This window comes from Oncorhynchus mykiss, chromosome 29 (genome assembly GCF_057628025.1).
Source record: "Oncorhynchus mykiss isolate SJ-2025 chromosome 29, ASM5762802v1, whole genome shotgun sequence".
NCBI lineage: Eukaryota > Metazoa > Chordata > Actinopteri > Salmoniformes > Salmonidae > Oncorhynchus > Oncorhynchus mykiss.
Window position 1 is genome coordinate 8,315,001 of NC_143050.1, and position 22,048 is coordinate 8,337,048.

At 44.9% G+C, this 22,048-nt stretch overlaps 1 protein-coding gene across 4 annotated transcripts in view; it reads right to left on the minus strand.

Annotated features, from left to right (window-relative positions):
- stard13a (StAR-related lipid transfer (START) domain containing 13a) overlaps positions 1 to 22,048 on the minus strand; it is a 175,218-nt gene that overhangs the window by 58,077 nt on the left and 95,093 nt on the right. The window contains exon 1 of one of the 4 annotated variants that reach the window (XM_090226455.1): positions 17,022 to 17,159. The exons of 2 other annotated variants lie outside the window; for them this stretch is intronic. Coding sequence is in view for 1 of the 2 variants with exons in the window: in XM_090226457.1 (XP_090082583.1) it covers positions 13,603 to 15,052 (1,450 nt within the window). In the remaining variant the exon portion in view is untranslated. Of the gene's footprint in view, positions 1 to 13,602; positions 15,105 to 17,021; positions 17,160 to 22,048 lie in introns of those variants that run through there. One more of the 4 variants, XM_090226457.1, reaches the window with a different exon arrangement.

The window sequence follows — 22,048 nt, forward strand, 5'->3', positions numbered from 1 at the left end:
GAGATGTGGAGCAGGGGTGAGGGATTGAGTAGGGAGTGAGGGAAGGAGTAGGGGTGAGGGATTGAGTAGGGAGTGAGGAAGGGAGGGAGTAGGGGGTGAGGGAGGGAGGTAGGAAGTAGGGGGTGAGGGAGTGAGTAAGGGGTGAGGGAGGGAGGGAGTAGGGTGTGAGGAAGGGAGTAGGGTGTGAGGAAGGGAGTAGGGTGTGAGGGACAGAGGGAGTAGGGGGTGAAGGAGGGAGTAGGGGGTGAGGGAGTGAGTAGGGGGTGAGGGACTGAGTAGGGGGTGAGGGAGTGAGTAAGGGGGAGGGAGGGAGTAGGGTGTGAGGGAGGGAGTAGGGTGTGAGGGACGGAGGGAGTAGGGGGTGAGGGAGTGAGTAAGTGGTGAGGGAGGGAGTAGGGGGTGAGGGAGTAGGGGGTGAGGGAGTGAGTAAGGGGTGAGGGAGGGAGGGAGCATGGGGTGAGGGAGGGAGGGAGGGAGCATGGGGTAGGGGAGGAAGGGAGTATTAGGGTGAGGGAGGGAGCATGGGGTGAGGGATGGAGGGAGGGAGTAGGGGGTGAAGGATGGAGGGAGTAGGGGGTGAGGGGGGAGGGAGTAGGGGTGAGGGGGGAGGGAGTAGGGGGTGAGGGGGGAGGGAGTAGGGGTGAGGGGGTGTGGAGGGAGTAGGGGGTGAGGGGGTGAGTAAGTGGAGAGGGATGGAGGGAGGGAGTAGGGGGTGAAGGATGGAGGGAGTAGGGGGTGAAGGATGGAGGAAGTAGGGGGTGAGGGGGTGTAGAGGTGAGGGGGGGTGGAGGGAGTAGGGGGTGAGGGGGGATTAGGGGTGAGGGGGGGGGGTGGAGGGAGTAGGGGTGAGGGGGGAGTAGGGGTGAAGGATGGAGGGATTAGGGGTGAGGGAGGGAGGGAGTAGGGGGTGAGGGTGGGAGTAGGGGTTGAGGGGGGATGGAGGGAGTAGGGGGTGAAGGATGGAGGGAGTAGGGGGTGAAGGATGGAGGGAGTAGGGGGTGAGGGGGTGTAGGGGTGAGGGGGGTCGAGGGAATAGGGGGTGAAGGGGGAGTAGGGGTGAGGGGGGGTGGAGGGAGTAGGGGTGAGGGGGATAGAGGGAGTAGGGGGTGAGGGAGGGAGGGAGTAGGGGTGAGGGGGGGGTGGAGGGAGTAGGGGGTGAGGGGGGAGTAGGGGTGAGGGGGGGTGGAGGGAGTAGGGGTGAGGCGGGAGTAGGGGTGAAGGATGGAGGGAGTAGGGGGTGAGGGTGGGAGTAGGGGTGAGGGGGGGAGTAGGGGGTGAGGGGGGATGGAGGGAGTAGGGGGTGAGGGGGGAGTAGGGGTGAGGGGGGTGGAGGGAGTAGGGGTGAGGGGGAGTAGGGGGTGAGGGGGGATGGAGGGAGTAGTGGGTGAGGGAGGGAGTAGGGGGTGAGTGGGGATGGAGGGAGTAGGGGGTGAGGGAGGGAGGGAGTAGGGGTGAGGGGGTGTAGGGGTGAGGGGGGGTGGAGGGAGTAGGGGGTGAGGGGGGAGTAGGGGTGAGGGGGGGTGGAGGGAGTAGGGGGTGAGGGGGGAGTAGGGGGTGAGGGGGGATGGAGGGAGTAGTGGGTGAGGGAGGGAGTAGGGGGTGAGTGGGGATTGAGGGAGTAGGGGGTGAGGGGGGATGGAGGGAGTAGGGGTGAGGGGGGTGGAGGGAGTAGGGGTGGGTGGGGGATGGAGGGAGAGGAGGTCACCATCTGGAGGTCCCTGTGATACAGTCTACTGCTCAATGGGGATGGTGGTTCCTCGTCTCTAGTGGTTAGAGTGTAGGGATGGTAGGTAGCCTAGTGGTTAGAGTGTTGGGATGGTAGGTAGCCTAGTGGTTAGAGTGTAGGGATGGTAGGTAGTCTAGTGGTTAGTGTGTAGGGATGGTAGGTAGCCTAGTTGTTAGAGTTTTGGGATGGTAGGTAGCATAGTGGTTAGAGTGTAGGGATGGTAGGTAGCCTAGTGGTTAGAGTGTAGGGATGGTAGGTAGTCTAGTGGTTAGAGTGTAGGGATGGTAGGTAGCCTAGTGGTTAGAGTGTAGGGATGGTAGGTAGCCTAGTGGTTAGAGTTTTGGGATGGTTGGTAGCCTAGTGGTTAGAGTGTAGGGATGGTAGGTAGCCTAGTGGTTAGAGTGTAGGGATGGTAGGTTGCCTAGTGGTTAGAGTGGAGGGATGGTAGGTAGCCTAGTGGTTAGAGTGTAGGGATGGTAGGTAGCCTAGTGGTTAGAGTGTAGGGATGGTAGGTAGCCTAGTGGTTAGAGTGTAGGGATGGTAGGTAGCCTAGTGGTTAGAGTGTAGGGATGGTAGGTTGCCTAGTGGCTAGAGTGTAGGGATGGTAGGTAGCCTAGTGGTTAGAGCGTAGGGACGGTAGGTAGCCTAGTGGTTAGAGCGTAGGGATGGTAGGTAGCCTAGTGGTTAGAGTGTAGTGATGGTAGGTAGCCTAGTGGTTAGAGTGTAGGGATGGCAGGTAGCCTAGTGGTTAGAGTGTAGGGATGGCAGGTAGCCTAGTGGTTAGAGTGTAGGGCCAGTAACCGAAAGGTTGCTGGATTGAATCCCAGAGCTGACAAGGTAAAAATCTGTCCTTCTGCCCCTGAACAAGGCATTTAACCCACTGTTCCCCGGTGGGCTGTCATTGTAAATAAGAATTTGTTCATAACTGACTTGCCTAGTTAAATAAAGGTTACATTTAAATTAAATTAAATAAATATTTGTTTTAAACTAGGACCATGTTGCTATTGTTGCCAGGTAGCCAGCATAAACTAGCTGGGAAGGGCTCATCAGGGACTGACTGAATCCAATCCATTCGTCTCCACTCGACCCTCAGCTGCGTGACATAATTCAGCCATTTGGGCATCAGGCGTGTCCGTATACTGTAGCCTCTCCCTTCCCAGGCAGAGTCAACAGGAAGTGAAACACAACTTCCTGTCTGGAGTGATAAATATAAAACACGTGGAGAGCTGAACTGTAGCAGGGACGAAACCTTACAATACCTTAAGGACAAGGATGACCAATACGAACGCCAGCTGTGCATAGCAGCTGGTCGCCCTATCGCCCCTGACCAAAGGACATCAGCTGCCATTTCCTGTTAAATTCCTGTGAATCGTCAACATTGGTCGACACAGCAGATTATCAGCGGTCGACGTTGGTGTTGCTCTGTCTTGTCTTTAAAGGATACGTCAGTGTTTCTAAGTCCCTTCTGGTTTAAGCAGAACCTTCATGTAATGCCATATATCCATGATTTACGACATTGGTGCCATCGCTAGCAGAATAGCCCACGGTGAACATTATACGATGATGCATGCTATAAAGAGAGCTTTAAAACGGGCTGATCAATCTCAGTCTAGAACAATAGACAGCATTAATACAATCTCATACATGTCTGTAATCTAACAGTCCTGTCTGTAATCTAACAGTCCTGTTGTAGCTGTCTGTAATCTAACAGTCCTGTCTGTAGTCTATCAATCCTGTCTGTAATCTAACAGTCCTGTTATAAATGTCTATAATCTAACAGTCCTGTTTTAAATGTCTGTAATCTAACAGTCCTGTTATAGCTGTCTGTAATCTAACAGTCCTGTCTGTAGTCTATCAATCCTGTCTGTAATCTAACAGTCCTGTTGTAGCTGTCTGTAATCGAACAGTCCTGTTATAGCTGTCTGTAATCTAACAGTCCTGTCTGTAGTCTATCAATCCTGTCTGTAATCTAACAGTCCTGTTGTAGCTGTCTGTAATCTAACAGTCCTGTTATAGCTGTCTGTAATCTAAAAGTCCTGTCTGTAGTCTATCAATCCTGTCTGTAATCTAACAGTCCTGTTATAGCTGTCTGTAATCTAACAGTCCTGTCTGTAGTCTATCAATCCTGTCTGTAATCTAACAGTCCTGTTATAGCTGTCTGTAATCTAACAGTCCTGTTATAGCTGTCTGTAATCTAAAAGTCCTGTCTGTAGTCTATCAATCCTGTCTGTAATCTAACAGTCCTGTTGTAGCTGTCTGTAATCTAACAGTCCTGTCTGTAATCTAACAGTCCTGTTATAGCTGTCTGTAATCTAACAGTCCTGTCTGTAATCTAACAGTCCTGTTATAGCTGTCTGTAATCTATCAGTCCTGTCTGTAATCTAAAAGTCCTGTCTGTAGTCTATCAATCCTGTCTGTAATCTAACAGTCCTGTTGTAGCTGTCTGTAATCTAACAGTCCTGTCTGTAATTTAACAGTCCTGTCTGTAATCTAACAGTCCTGTTGTAGCAGTCTGTAATCTAACAGTCCTGTTGTAGTAGTCTGTAATCTAACAGTCCTGTAATACATGTCTGTAATTTAACAGTTTTGTCTGTAATCTAACAGTCCTGTTGTAGCAGTCTGTAATCTAACAGTCCTGTTGTAGCAGTCTGTAATCTAACAGTCCTGTTATAGCTGTCTGTAATCTAACAGTCCTGTCTGTAATCGAACAGTCCTGTCTGTAATCTAACAGTCCTGTCTGTAATCTAACAGTCCTGTTATAGCTGTCTGTAATCTAACAGTCCTGTCTGTAATCTAACAGTCCTGTTATAAATGTCTGTAATCTAACAGTCCTGTCTGTAATCTAACAGTCCTGTCTGTAATCTAACAGTCCTGTTATAAATGTCTGTAATCTAACAGTCCTGTCTGTAATCTAACAGTCCTGTTATAAATGTCTGTAATCTGACTAACAGCGATACAGTAGATGGTAAACAGTCAAATCTGAGATATGCAGAAACACATAAGCATGCATGGACACACATGCACAGACGTACACAAACGCACGCAAGCACACACGCACGCACACACACACACACACACACACACACACACACACACACACACACACACACACACACACACACACACACACACACACACCCACACACACACACACACACACACACACACACACACACACACACACACACACACACACACACACACACACACAGAAATCCCTTAGAGAGCTGTCCAGTCAAACCCCATCACATCAAGAGGAGAACTGTATAAGTGCAGAGCCCAAGCCAACCATGGAATGCTACATTAGACCACACACACACACACACACACACACACACACACACACACACACACACACACACACACACACACACAGTCTCTGGATTCTGGCCATATTCCCACACGCTAAAACACTTAGACCTTCATCTACAGGGGTCAGTGAGGAAACAAGAATGGGAGGAAGAGAGGAGGGGAGAGAGGAGAGGAGGAGAGAGGGGGATGGAGGAGAGAGGGGGATGGAGGATGGAGGAGAGAGGGGAGGAGAGAGGAGAGGAGGAGAGAGGAAGATGGAGGAGAGAGGGGGATGGAGGAGAGAGGAGAGGAGGAGAGAGGAAGATGGAGGAGAGAGGGGGGTGGAGGAGAGAGGGGAGGAGAGAGGAGGAGGGATTTGGAGATTTTTATTTATTTATTTTATTAAACTTTATCAAGGCGAGTCAAATAAGTACAAATTCTTATTTACAATGACGGCAAAATTATGATGTCATCTCTTTAGGAATCAACTGTGTACAGAGTCAGTAGAATGACAGAATGTACAGTCTGGTAAGGAAATGATTAGACCTGTGCCCATACTAATACAGTATGATAAGACCTGTGACCATATTAATACAGTATGATTAGACCTGTGATAATATTAATACAGTATGATTAGACCTGTGACCATACTAATACAGTATGATTAGACCTGTGACCATACTAATACAGTATGATTAGACCTGTGACCATACTAATACAGTATGATTAGACCTGTGACCATACTAATACAGTATGATTAGACCTGTGACCATATTAATACAGTATGATTAGACCTGTGATAATATTAATACAGTATCATTAGACCTGTGACCATACTAATACAGTATGATTAGACCTGTGACCATATTAATACAGTATGATAAGACCTGTGACCATATTAATACAGTATGATAAGACCTGTGCCTGTGACCATACTAATACAGTATGATAAGACCTGTGATCATACTAATACAGCATGATAAGACCTGTGACCATACTAATACAGTATGATAAGACCTGTGACCATACTAATACAGTATGATAAGACCTGTGCCCATACTAATACAGTATGATAAGACCTGTGACCATACTAATACAGTATGATAAGACCTGTGACCATATTAATACAGTATGATAAGAGCTGTGACCATATTAATACAGTATGATAAGACCTGTGACCATACTAATACAGTATGATAAGACCTGTGACCATACTAATACAGTATGATAAGACCTGTGACCATACTAATACAGTATGATAAGACCTGTGACCATATTAATACAGTATGATAAGACCTGTGACCATATTAATACAGTATGATAAGACCTGTGACCATACTAATACAGTATGATAAGACCTGTGACCATACTAATACAGTATGATAAGACCTGTGACCATATTAATACAGTATGATAGGACCTGTGACCATACTAATACAGTATGATAAGACCTGTGACCATACTAATACAGTATGATAAGACCTGTGACCATACTAATACAGTATGATAAGACCTGTGACCATATTAATACAGTATGATAAGACCTGTGACCATATTAATACGGTATGATAAGACCTGTGACCATATTAATACAGTATGATAAGACCTGTGACCATACTAATACAGTATGATAAGACCTGTGACCATATTAATAAAGTATGATAAGACCTGTGACCATATTAATACAGCATGATAAGACCTGTGACCATACTAATACAGTATGATAAGACCTGTGACCATATTAATACAGTATGATAAGACCTGTGACCATACTAATACAGTATGATAAGACCTGTGATCATACTAATACAGTATGATTAGACCTGTGACCATACTAATACAGTATGATTAGACCTGTGACCATACTAATACAGTATGATAAGACCTGTGACCATATTAATACAGTATGATTAGACCTGTGATAATATTAATACAGTATGATTAGACCTGTGACCATACTAATACAGTATGATTAGACCTGTGACCATACTAATACAGTATGATTAGACCTGTGACCATACTAATACAGTATGATTAGACCTGTGACCATACTAATACAGTATGATTAGACCTGTGACCATATTAATACAGTATGATTAGACCTGTGATAATATTAATACAGTATGATTAGACCTGTGACCATACTAATACAGTATGATTAGACCTGTGACCATATTAATACAGTATGATAAGACCTGTGACCATATTAATACAGTATGATAAGACCTGTGCCTGTGACCATACTAATACAGTATGATAAGACCTGTGATCATACTAATACAGCATGATAAGACCTGTGACCATACTAATACAGTATGATAAGACCTGTGACCATACTAATACAGTATGATAAGACCTGTGCCCATACTAATACAGTATGATAAGACCTGTGACCATACTAATACAGTATGATAAGACCTGTGACCATATTAATACAGTATGATAAGAGCTGTGACCATATTAATACAGTATGATAAGACCTGTGACCATACTAATACAGTATGATAAGACCTGTGACCATACTAATACAGTATGATAAGACCTGTGACCATACTAATACAGTATGATAAGACCTGTGACCATATTAATACAGTATGATAAGACCTGTGACCATATTAATACAGTATGATAAGACCTGTGACCATACTAATACAGTATGATAAGACCTGTGACCATACTAATACAGTATGATAAGACCTGTGACCATATTAATACAGTATGATAGGACCTGTGACCATACTAATACAGTATGATAAGACCTGTGACCATACTAATACAGTATGATAAGACCTGTGACCATACTAATACAGTATGATAAGACCTGTGACCATATTAATACAGTATGATAAGACCTGTGACCATATTAATACAGTATGATAAGACCTGTGACCATATTAATACAGTATGATAAGACCTGTGACCATACTAATACAGTATGATAAGACCTGTGACCATATTAATAAAGTATGATAAGACCTGTGACCATATTAATACAGCATGATAAGACCTGTGACCATACTAATACAGTATGATAAGACCTGTGACCATATTAATACAGTATGATAAGACCTGTGACCATACTAATACAGTATGATAAGACCTGTGATCATACTAATACAGTATGATTAGACCTGTGACCATACTAATACAGTATGATTAGACCTGTGACCATACTAATACAGTATGATAAGACCTGTGACCATATTAATACAGTATGATTAGACCTGTGATAATATTAATACAGTATGATTAGACCTGTGACCATACTAATACAGTATGATTAGACCTGTGACCATACTAATACAGTATGATTAGACCTGTGACCATACTAATACAGTATGATTAGACCTGTGACCATACTAATACAGTATGATTAGACCTGTGACCATATTAATACAGTATGATTAGACCTGTGATAATATTAATACAGTATGATTAGACCTGTGACCATACTAATACAGTATGATTAGACCTGTGACCATATTAATACAGTATGATAAGACCTGTGACCATATTAATACAGTATGATAAGACCTGTGCCTGTGACCATACTAATACAGTATGATAAGACCTGTGATCATACTAATACAGCATGATAAGACCTGTGACCATACTAATACAGTATGATAAGACCTGTGACCATACTAATACAGTATGATAAGACCTGTGCCCATACTAATACAGTATGATAAGACCTGTGACCATACTAATACAGTATGATAAGACCTGTGACCATATTAATACAGTATGATAAGAGCTGTGACCATATTAATACAGTATGATAAGACCTGTGACCATACTAATACAGTATGATAAGACCTGTGACCATACTAATACAGTATGATAAGACCTGTGACCATACTAATACAGTATGATAAGACCTGTGACCATATTAATACAGTATGATAAGACCTGTGACCATATTAATACAGTATGATAAGACCTGTGACCATACTAATACAGTATGATAAGACCTGTGACCATACTAATACAGTATGATAAGACCTGTGACCATATTAATACAGTATGATAGGACCTGTGACCATACTAATACAGTATGATAAGACCTGTGACCATACTAATACAGTATGATAAGACCTGTGACCATACTAATACAGTATGATAAGACCTGTGACCATATTAATACAGTATGATAAGACCTGTGACCATATTAATACAGTATGATAAGACCTGTGACCATATTAATACAGTATGATAAGACCTGTGACCATACTAATACAGTATGATAAGACCTGTGACCATATTAATACAGTATGATAAGACCTGTGACCATATTAATACAGCATGATAAGACCTGTGACCATACTAATACAGTATGATAAGACCTGTGACCATATTAATACAGTATGATAAGACCTGTGACCATACTAATACAGTATGATAAGACCTGTGATCATACTAATACAGTATGATTAGACCTGTGACCATACTAATACAGTATGATTAGACCTGTGACCATACTAATACAGTATGATAAGACCTGTGATCATACTAATACAGTATGATAAGACCTGTGACCACACTAATACAGTATGATTAGACCTGTGACCATACTAATACAGTATGATAAGACCTGTTATCATACTAATACAGTATGATAAGACCTGTGACCATACTAATACAGTATGATTAGACATGTGACCATACTAATACAGTATGATAAGACCTGTGACCATACTAATACAGTATGATTAGACATGTGACCATACTAATACAGTATGATAAGACCTGTGACCATATTAATACAGCATGATAAGACCTGTGACCATACTAATACAGTATGATTAGACCTGTTATCATACTAATACAGTATGATAAGACCTGTGACCATACTAATACAGTATGATAAGACCTGTGACCATACTAATACAGTATGATAAGACCTGTGACCATACTAATACAGTATGATAAGACCTGTGACCATACTAATACAGTATGATAAGACCTGTGACCATATTAATACAGTATGATAAGACCTGTGACCATACTAATACAGTATGATAAGACCTGTGACCATATTAATACAGTATGATAAGACCTGTGACGACACTAATACAGTATGATAAGACCTGTGACCATACTAATACAGTATGATTAGACCTGTGACCATATTAATACAGTATGATAAGACCTGTGACCATACTAATACAGTATGATAAGACCTGTGACCATATTAATACAGTATGATAAGACCTGTGACCATACTAATACAGTATGATAAGACCTGTGACCATACTAATACAGTATGATAAGACCTGTGACCATATTAATACAGTATGATAAGACCTGTGACCACACTAATACAGTATGATTAGACCTGTGACCATACTAATACAGTATGATAAGACCTGTGACCATACTAATACAGTATGATTAGACAAGTGACCATACTAATACAGTATGATAAGACCTGTGACCATATTAATACAGTATGATAAGACCTGTGACCATACTAATACAGTATGATAAGACCTGTGACCATATTAATACAGTATGATAAGACCTGTGACCATATTAATACAGTATGACAAGACCTGTGACCATACTAATACAGTATGATAAGACCTGTGACCATATTAATACAGTATGATAAGACCTGTGACCATACTAATACAGTATGATAAGACCTGTGACCATACTAATACAGTATGATAAGACCTGTGACCATACTAATACAGTATGATTAGACCTGTGACCATATTAATACAGTATGATAAGACCTGTGACCATATTAATACAGTATGATAAGACCTGTGACCATACTAATACAGTATGATAAGACCTGTGACCATACTAATACAGTATGATTAGACATGTGACCATACTAATACAGTATGATAAGACCTGTGACCATATTAATACAGTATGATAAGACCTGTGATCATATTAATACAGTAAAACATTTTGATAATTTTCAGATAACTATCTCATAGTGCTGGTCTCAGGTCATCCGGCTCCCCTTGTCCATTAATAAATACATACATACATACATACATACATACAGACAGACAGACAGACAGACAGACGGAGAGACAGACGGAGAGACAGACAGACAGACAGACAGACAGACAGACAGACGGACAGACAGACAGACGCAGAGACAGACAGACGGAGAGACAGACAGACAGACAGACAGACAGACAGACAGACAGACAGACAGACAGACAGACAGACAGACGGAGACCCCCTCTAGTCTAGACCTTACATGACTCTGCCCCCAACATACATTCTCAGAAGTACCTGAGTAACTGTCCAACAACCCACACTTCAGATGTACCATGTCTCTACTATACTGTCATATACTTCAGATGTACTATATCTCTACTATACTGTCGTATACTTCAGATGTACCATATCTCTACTACACTGTCGTCTACAAAGTGAGAGAAACAGTCCTCCTGGTCAAGTACTGTATCATTCTGTAAGATACATTACTTTTTGACCTCTGCTTGCTAATGTGTTGACGTTTCAGTCGAGCCCATATTTCTCAAGACATTTTCATTTAAAGGTATCCTTTATTTAACTAGGCAAGTCAGTTAAGAACAATTAATTTTTTTTACAATGACGGCCTACACCGGCCAAACCCGGCCAAACCTGGGCCAATTGTGCGCCACCCTATGGGACTCCCAATCACGGCCCGGTTGTGATACAGCATGGAATCGAACCAGGGTGCCTGTATTGACACCTCTAGCACTGAGATGCAGCACTGAGACGGCTGCACCACTCGGGAGCCATGAATGGCTAATACACCATAGATTAAAACCAACCAGTACCAAACCAACCAAACCAACCAGTACCAAACCAACCGGTACCAAACCAACCAGTACCAAACCAACCAGTACCAGTACCAAACCAACCAGTACCAAATAATCCGGGACCAAACCAACCAGTACCAAACCAACCAGTACCAAACCAACCAGTACCAAACCAACCGGTACCAAACCAACCAGTACCAAACCAACCAGTACCAAACCATCCGGGACCAAACCAACCAGTACCAAACCAACCAGTACCAAATCATCCGGGACCAAACCAACCAGTACCAAACCAACCAGTACCAAACCAACCAGTACCAAACCATCCGGGATCAAACCAACCGGGACCAAACAAACCCTCCGCCCTGTACAGCTACCGAGAACTCTCCAAAAACAGCCCTGTGACATCTCCATGACAATGGGCAGGCTGGGAGAGAGAAGACTTCCTGTCAACACAGGTCATGTGACAGGAAGTGCAGGAAGCAATCATGGAACACTGGGCTGGGCTGAGCTACATAGAGACAGGCTGAAACAATGGTTCCAGAACAGTTTGATGCTGAGGGACCCTCCTACTGTCAAAGATTCCAGAACAGTTTGATGCTGAGGGACCCTCCTACTGTCAATGGTTCCAGAACAGTTTGATGCTGAGGGACCCTCCTACTGTCAAAGATTCCAGAACAGTTTGATGCTGAGGGACCCTCCTACTGTCAAAGATTCCAGAACAGTTTGATAATGAGGGACCCTCCTACTGTCAATGGTTCCAGAACAGTTTGATGCTGAGGGACCCTCCTACTGTCAATGGTTCCAGAACAGTTTGATGCTGAGGGACCCTCCTACTTTCAATGGTTCCAGAACAGTTTGATGCTAAGGGACCCTCCTACTGTCAATGGTTCCAGAACAGTTTGATGCTGAGGGACCCTCCTACTGTCAATGGTTCCAGAACAGTTTGATGTTGAGGGACCCTCCTACTGTCAATGGTTCCAGAACAGTTTGATGCTGAGGGACCCTCCTACTGTCAATGGTTCCAGAACAGTTTGATGCTGAGGGACCCTCCTACTGTCAAAGATTCCAGAACAGTTTGATGATGAGGGACCCTCCTACTGTCAAAGATTCCAGAACAGTTTGATGCTGAGGGACCCTCCTACTGTCAATGGTTCCAGAACAGTTTGATGCTGAGGGACCCTCCTACTGTCAATGGTTCCAGAACAGTTTGATGCTGAGGGACCCTCCTACTGTCAAAGATTCCAGAACAGTTTGATGATGAGGGACCCTCCTACTGTCAAAGATTCCAGAACAGTTTGATGCTGAGGGACCCTCCTACTGTCAATGGTTCCAGAACAGTTTGATGCTGAGGGACCCTCCTACTGTCAATGGTTCCAGAACAGTTTGATGCTGAGGGACCCTCCTACTGTCAATGGTTCCAGAACAGTTTGATGCTGAGGGACCCTCCTACTGTCAATGGTTCCAGAACAGTTTGATGCTGAGGGACCCTCCTACGGTCAATGGTTCCAGAACAGTTTGATGCTGAGGGACCCTTCTACTGTCAATGGTTCCAGAACAAGGACACTGACAGAGGTAGACTACAACACTTTCAGTAGTAACACCAAGGACACTGACAGAGGTAGACTACAACACTTTCATTAACACCAAGGACACTGACAGAGGCAGACTACAACACTTTCAGTAGTAACACCAAGGACACTGACAGAGGTAGACTACATCACTTTCAGTAGTAACCCCTTATTTATGTGTATAACACATTAATGCAGTTATAATGCATCGTAAGACTGTCATAAGCATGTTCCCCACCTTGAGTGAGCCGGGTGAGGAGCTGATGGCGAACAATGATGCGTGTGAGACGGAGGGCGGAGCGTCGTCGGGGGGAGTGGCCAAGCCTCAGGTAGATGTCCTGTCCATCAGGGGTCATGAACTCCAGACACGCCCTTTCACTACCACTACCACTTTCTCCGCCACTGTCATGATCAGTTGTCCTCTCCCTCTCCATGTCTATGTCTCTCTCCTTCCTGTCCCTCTCCCTGTCTCTGTTTCTCTCCTCCCTGTCCCGCTCCCTGTCCCTCTCCCTGTCTCTGTCCCCCTTCTCCCTCTCCATGTCTCTGTTTCGCTCCTCCCTATCCCTCTCCCTGTCCCTCTCTCTCTCTCTGTCCCCCTTCTCGCTCTCCCTGTCTCTGTCTCTCTCCTCCCTGTCTCTCTCCCTCTCCCTGTCTCTCTCCTCCCTCTCCCTGTCTCTCTCCTCCCTGTCCCTGTCTCTCTCCTCCCTGTCCCTGTCTCTCTCCCTGTCCCTGTCTCTGTCCCTCTCCCTGTCTCTCTCCCTCTCCCTGTCTCTCTCCCTCTCCCTGTCTCTGTCTCTCTCCTCCCTGTCCCTGTCCCTCTCACTCTCCTCACTCTCCCTGTCTCTGTCTCTCTCCTCACTCTCCCTGTCTCTGTCTCTCTCCTCCCTCTCCCTCTCCCTGTCTCTCTCCTTCTCCCTGTCTCTGTCTCTCTCCTCACTCTCCCAGTCTATCTCCCTCTCCCTGTCTCTGTCTCTCTCCTCACTCTCCCTGTCTCTGTCCATCTCCCTGTCTATGTCTCTGTCCATCTCTCTGTCTCTGTTAATGTCTTTCTCCCTGTCTCTGTCTCTGTCTCTGTCCATCTCTCTGTCTCTGTTAATGTCTTTCTCCCTGTCTCTGTCTCTGTCCATCTCACGCTCCCTGTCTCTGTCCATTGCCCTGTCTCTGTCTCTGTCCATCTCCCTGTCTCTGTTAATGTCTTTCTCCCTGTCTCTGTCCATCTCCCTGTCTCTGTCTCTGTCCATCTCCCTGTCTCTGTCCATCTCCCTGTCTCTGTCTCTGTCCATCTCCCTGTCTCTGTCTCTGTCCATCTCCCTGTCTCTGTCCATCTCCCTGTCTCTGTCTCTGTCCATCTCCCTGTCTCTGACTCTGTCCATCTCCCTGTCTCTGTTAATGTCTTTCTCCCTGTCTCTGTCTCTGTCCATCTCCCTGTCTCTGTCTCTGTCCATCTCCCTGTCTCTGTCCATCTCCCTGTCTCTGTCTCTGTCCATCTCCCTGCCTCTGTCTCTGTCCATCTCCCTGTCTCTGTCTCTGTCTCTGTCCATCTCCCTGTCTCTGTCTCTGTCCATCTCCCTGCCTCTGTCTCTGTCCATCTCCCTGTCTCTGTCTCTGTCTCTGTCCATCTCCCTGTCTCTGTCCATCTCCCTGTCTCTGTCTCTATCACCTCTACCACTCTCTCTGTCTCTGTCCATCTCTATGCCCTTCCCACTGTCACTGATCACACCGTCTCCAATATATAATAATATACGCTCTACAGATATGATGACTCTACCGATAACAATCCAAGCACTATAGACAGCACTATAGACAGCACTATAGACAGCACTATAGACAGCACTATAGACAGCACTATAGACAACACTATAGACAGCACTATAGACAGCACTATAGACAACACTATAGACAGCACTATAGACAGCACTATAGACAGCACTATAGACAACACTATAGACAGCACTATAGACAGCACTATAGACAGCACTATAGACAGCACTATAGACAACACTATAGACAACACTATAGACAACACTATAGACAGCACTATAGACAACACTATAGACAACACTATAGACAGCACTATAGACAGCACTATAGACAACACTATAGACAGCACTATAGACAGCACTATAGACAACACTATAGACAACACTATAGACAACACTATAGACAGCACTATAGACAGCACTATAGACAGCACTATAGACAACACTATAGACAACACTATAGACAACACTATAGACAACACTATAGACAGCACTATAGACAGCACTATAGACAGCACTATAGACAGCACTATAGACAGCACTATAGACAGCACTATAGACAACACTATAGACAGCACTATAGACAGCACTATAGACAACACTATAGACAGCACTATAGACAGCACTATAGACAGCACTATAGACAGCACTATAGACAACACTATAGACAGCACTATAGACAGCACTATAGACAGCACTATAGACAGCACTATAGACAGCACTATAGACAACACTATAGACAGTACTATAGACAACACTATAGACAACACTATAGACAGCACTATAGACAGCACTATAGACAGCACTATAGACAGCACTATAGACAACACTATAGACAGCACTATAGACAACACTATAGACAGCACTATAGACAGCACTATAGACAACACTATAGACAGCACTATAGACAGCACCATAGACAGCACTATAGACAACACTATAGACAACACTATAGACAACACTATAGACAACACTATAGACAGCACTATAGACAGCACTATAGACAGCACTATAGACAACACTATAGACAACACTATAGACAGCACTATAGACAGCACTATAGACAACACTATAGACAACACTATAGACAGCACTATAGACAGCACTATAGACAACACTATAGACAGCACTATAGACAGCACTATAGACAGCACTATAGACAACACTATAGACAACACTATAGACAGCACTATAGACAGCACTATAGACAACACTATAGACAACACTATAGACAGCACTATAGACAGCACTATAGACAACACTATAGACAGCACTATAGACAGCACTATAGACAGCACTATAGACAGCACTATAGACAACACTATAGACAGCACTATAGACAGCACTATAGACAACACTATAGACAGCACTATAGACAACACTATAGACAACACTATAGACAGCACTATAGACAGCACTATAGACAACACTATAGACAGCACTATAGACAGCACTATAGACAGCACTATAGACAGCACTATAGACAGCACTATAGACAGGCTAAATGTTGCTAAAGTACAACACCATGAAAATGCACTGACATTAAACAACCAGTGTAAAATCAAAACAAATCTCCCTCTCTCTGATCCTTTCTCTGTTAGTATCTCTATCTATCAATCTATCTCTGTGTCTCTATACATCTATCAATTCAAGTTCAATTCAAGGGCTTTATTGGCATGGGAAACATATGTTAACATTGCCAAAGCAAGTGAGGTTAGATAATATATAAAAGTGAAATAAACAATAAAACTGAACAGTGAACATTAAAAAAGTTCCAAAAGAATAAATACATTGCAAGTGTAATATTATGTATGTATACAGTCTATCTCTGTATCTCTATACGTCTATCTATCCCTGTATCTCTATCTTCCTGTCAGTGGATCTGTCTCCCACTCACCACATGATGTCCTGACAGACCGAGAGGAACCCAAATGACTTCATCTCTCTGTAACACACAACCACCAGTATATAGCAGACCCTCACTCTGTCTAACACTCTGTCTTCATCTCTCTCTCTCTCTCTCTCTCTCTCTCTCTCTCTCTCTCTCTCTCTCTCTCTCTCTCTCTCTCTCTCACATTAAACTTAACACATTGAATGTTCCTTGATACCTCTTATAACCCCCCCCCCCACACACACACACACACACACACACACACACACACACACACACACACACACACACACACACACACACACACCCACACCCACACCCACACACACCACTTTGTTCCACCTGACACTCAGCAAACACACACACAGAGTTCTCCTCAGAGGCAACTCTTATCAAACCTTCCTCGTTCTTACCATTTCCTCCTTCCTCTACTCACAGCCAATGTGTAACAGCCAATGGCAGGAGAGATTTGGGAACACTGCCCAGCTGCCTGAACCTGAGCCCAAAATCTCTACTTTACTACTGTATGGTATTACAAGGGAGTGTGTGTGTGTGTGTGTGTGTGTGTGTGTGTGTGTGTGTGTGTGTGTGTGTGTGTGTGTGTGTGTGTGTGTGTGTGTGTGTGTGTGTGTGTGTGTGTGTGTGTGTGTGTGTGTGTGTGTGTGTGTGTGTGTGTGTGATATAATAATATGAGGAACAGGGGATGGGCCTGCTGGAAAAAACATCATCCTAAAGACCTTCCAGAGGGGAAGGAAAAGCTGGAAAAAACACTAGCTTAAGAAAGGTTGAGAGACAGAGAGAGAGAGAGAGGGAGACAGAGATAAAGAGAGAGAGAGAGAGGGGGAGAGAGAGAGACAGAGAGAGAGAGAGAGAGACATAGGAGAGAGAGAGAGAGAGAGAGACAGGGGAGAGATAGGAGAGAGAGAGAGAGAGAGAGAGAGAGAGAGAGAGAGAGAGAGAGAGAGAGACAGAGGAGAGAGAGAGAGAGACAGGGGAGAGATAGGAGAGAGAGAGAGAGAGAGAGAGAGGGAGAGCAAGAGAGAGAGAGGGAGAGGGGAGAGTGAGAGTAGAAGGGAGAGAAAAAAAAAGAAAGAGGCAGAAACTAGAGAGAAAGACAGAGCAAGAGGGTCTGCTATACAAATTGATGGAAAGTGGTGTTAGAGGAAAAACATAAAACATTATTATCCATGTACACAAACAACTGGTTTGCAGTTCAAATTGGCAAAAAACACACATTTATTTCCACAGACCTGGGTCCTGACAGACCTGGGCCCTGACAGTAAATCTCAGTAAGACCAAAATAATGGGGTTCCAAACAAGGTCCAGTCACCAGGACCACAAATACAAATTCCATCTAGACACTGTTGCCCTAGAGCACACAAAAAACTATACATACTTCGGCCTAAACATCAGGGCCACAGGTAACTTCCACAAAGCTGTGAACGATCTGAGAGACAAGGCAAGAGGGCCTTCTATGCCGTCAAAAGGAACATAAAATTCGACCTACCAATTAGGATCTGGCTAAAAATACTGGCTAAAAATACTCAGTTGTAGAACCCATTGCCCTTCATGGTTGTGAGGTCTGGGATCCGCTCACCAACCAAGAATTCACAAAATGGGACAAACCAAATTGAGATTCCGCATGCAGAATCACCAAATAATTAGGCTAACTAAATAACCCGCTAATTATCAAGAGCCGTTAAATTCTACAACCACCTAAAAGGAAGCGATTCCCAAACCTTCCATAACAAAGCCATCACCTACAGAGAGATGAACCTGGAGAAGAGTCCCCTAAGCAAGCTGGTCCTGAGGCTCTGTTCACAAACACAAACACACCCTACAGAGCCCCAGGACAGCAGCACAATTAGACCCAACCACATCATGAGAAAACAAAAAGATAATTACTTGACACATTGGAAAGAATTAACAAATTTGGCCCTACACAGAGAGTACACAGCGGCAGAATACCTGACCACCGTGACTGACCCAGAATTAAGGAAAGCTTTGACTATGTACAGACTCAGTGAGCATTGCCTTGCTATTGAGAAAGGCCGCCGTAGGCAGACCTGGCTCTCAAGAGAAGACAGGCTATGTGCTCACTGCCCACAAAATGAGGTGGAAACTGAGCTGCACTTCCTAACCTCCTGCCCAATGTATGACCATATTAGAGAGACATATTTCCCTCAGGTTACACAGACCCACCAAGAATTTGAAAACAAACCCCATTTTGATAAACTCCCATATCTACTGGGTGAAATTCCACAGTGTGCCATCACAGCAGCAAGATGTGTGACCTGTTGCCACGAGAAAAGGGCAACCAGTGAAGAACACACACCATTGTATTGTTTATTTCACCTTTGTTAATGATCTATTTCACTTGCTTAGGCAATGTTAACATATGTTTCCCATGCCAATAAAGCCCATTAAATTGAAACTGAAATGTGAGAGAGAGAGAGAGAGAGAGAGAGAGAGAGAGAGAGAGAGAGAGAGAGAGAGAGAGAGAGAGAGAGAGAGAGAGAGAGAGAGAGAGAGAGAGAGAGAGAGAGAGAGAGAGAGAGAGAGAGAGAGAGAGAGAATTAGATGAATTATCTGATCCTTTGATTGGGTGGACAACTATTGCCTTTGAGAGAGGGGGAGTACCCTCTGCCTATGCCTATGTAAGGAATGAAGGGGAGGAGGAGGGGGGCTCTTCGATCCAGCTTGGCCTGTGAGGTATAGGGAGGGAGGGAGGGAGGGAGGGAGGGAGGGAGGGAGGGAGGGAGGGAGGGAGGGAGGGAGGGAGGGAGGGAGGGAGGGAGGGCAGGGGAAGTCACCTCAACTAATCTTACCTCTACTGTGGGGAAGGAGAGAGGGAGGAGAGAGGGAGGAAGAAGGGAGAGCGAGAGAAGGACAGGGGGAAGAAAGAAGGACAGGGGGAGGATAGAGGGACAGAGAAGGACAGGGGAGGAGGGGACAGAGAAGGACAGGGGAGGAGGGGAGAGAGAAGGACAGGGGGAGGATAGAGGGAGAGAGAAGGACAGGGGGAGGAGGGGAGAGAGAAGGACAGGGAGAGGAGGGGAGAGAGAAGGACAGGGGGAGGATAGAGGGAGAGAGAAGGACAGGGGGAGGAGGGGAGAGAGAAGGACAGAGGGAGGATAGAGGGAGAGAGAAGGACAGGGGGAGGATAGAGGGAGAGAGAACAACAGGGGGAGGATAGAGGGAGAGAGAAGAACAGGGGGAGGATAGAGGGAGAGAGAAGAACAGGGGGAGGATAGAGGGAGAGAGAAGGACAGGGGGAGGATAGAGGGAGAGAGAAGGACAGGGGAGGATAGAGGGACAGAGAAGGACAGGGGGAGGATAGAGGGAGAGAGAAGAGAGAGAGAAGAACAGGGGGAGGATAGAGGGACAGAGAAGGACAGGGGGAGGATAGTGGGAGGATAGAGGGAGAGAGAAGAACAGTGGGAGGACAGTGGGAGGATAGAGGGAGAGAGAAGAACAGTGGGAGGACAGTGGGAGGATAGAGGGAGAGAGAAAGACAGGGGGAATTGCATATGAAAGTAGGTCAGAGCAAAGTCAGTCTCAGGTCACACACACGCCACTCAGCAGTGTGTGTGTGTGTGTGTGTGTGTGTGTGTGTGTGTGTGTGTGTGTGTGTGTGTGTCTGGGTACCTCAAAACCTACATAAACCAAGTCCAGTACCTCTAGGAATTCAGCCAACAATCTCTTTCGTTCGTGAGAGACAGATGCGAGACTGATGTGAGACTGGGTACCATTGTCTGCCCTCTGGTGGCAATTAGGCCACGTTGAGTACAAGTTTTATTAGTCGTATGTAGAGGATACACATAATATACATCGTCCAATGAAATGCTCACTGGCATGTTCCTTCTGGACAATGCAACAACAATAAGAACTAATGAAGGACAAGACTACGAACATAAAGTAAATGGCTCAGTAGAATAGAATACACATTGTAGCATCAGTATAATACAGGAAGACACCATTTATAGTTCAATATTTACACATGTTTATTATATTTACACATCTTTATTATATTTACACATGTATCAGGAAAGGGGGGGGGGGGGGGGTTGGGGGGAGGTGGGTCAATTTTGCATTATTAACAATAGTAAATAATAGTCTGGTAGCAACAATTGTGATGTGTGTAGCATGAGGGTGTGTGTGTGTGTGTGTGTGTGTGTGTGTGTGTGTGTGTGTGTGTATCCTTCGATCATGTTGTAGTAGTATACTGTTGAATACTAGTAAATACTACAGTATTATCCGCAAAGAACACACTGTATTAAATACTACAGTAATGTCCGCAAAAACACAACATATTTTTTAACTATAGTAAATACTACAGTATTTAATTAGCATATACCCTGCCCATTCCCCTCCCCCATATACCAATTTCTGCCACCTATAAGTGAAACCTACATACCAAGTATAGAGGTTACTGTGTTCTCTACAGGCTATAGAACAGAGCATAAGTGCTGAACAATCTGTTCAGACTGCCTGCCCGCCCGCCTGCCCGCCTGCCTGCCTGCCTGCCCGCCTGCCTGCCTGGCCGCCTGCCTGCCTGCCTGGCCCGCCTGCCTGCCTGCCCGCCCGCCTGCCTGCCCGCCTGCCCGCCCGCCTGCCCGCCTGCCTGCCCGGCCGACCGCCCGCCTGCCCGCCCGCCTGCCCGCCTGCCTGCCTGCCTGCCTGTCTGCCTGCCTGCTTGCTATATTTGAGTATTTATCCAGTAGGTTCCTGAAGGAGAAAAGCTCCACTTCTACGTCACAGATATTACAACTAAAACGCTACAGTAAATACCAGGGGTTGGAACCAGTAAATACCAGGGGTTGGAACCTGTAAATACCAGGGGGTGGAACCAGTAAATACCAGGGGGTGGAACCAGTAAATACCAGGGGGTAGAACCAGTAAATGCCAGGGGGTGGAACCAGTAAATACCAGGGGGTGGAACCAGTAAATACCAGGGGTTGGAACCAGTAAATACCAGGGGGTGGAACCAGTAAATACCAGGGGGTAGAACCAGTAAATACCAGGGGGTGGAA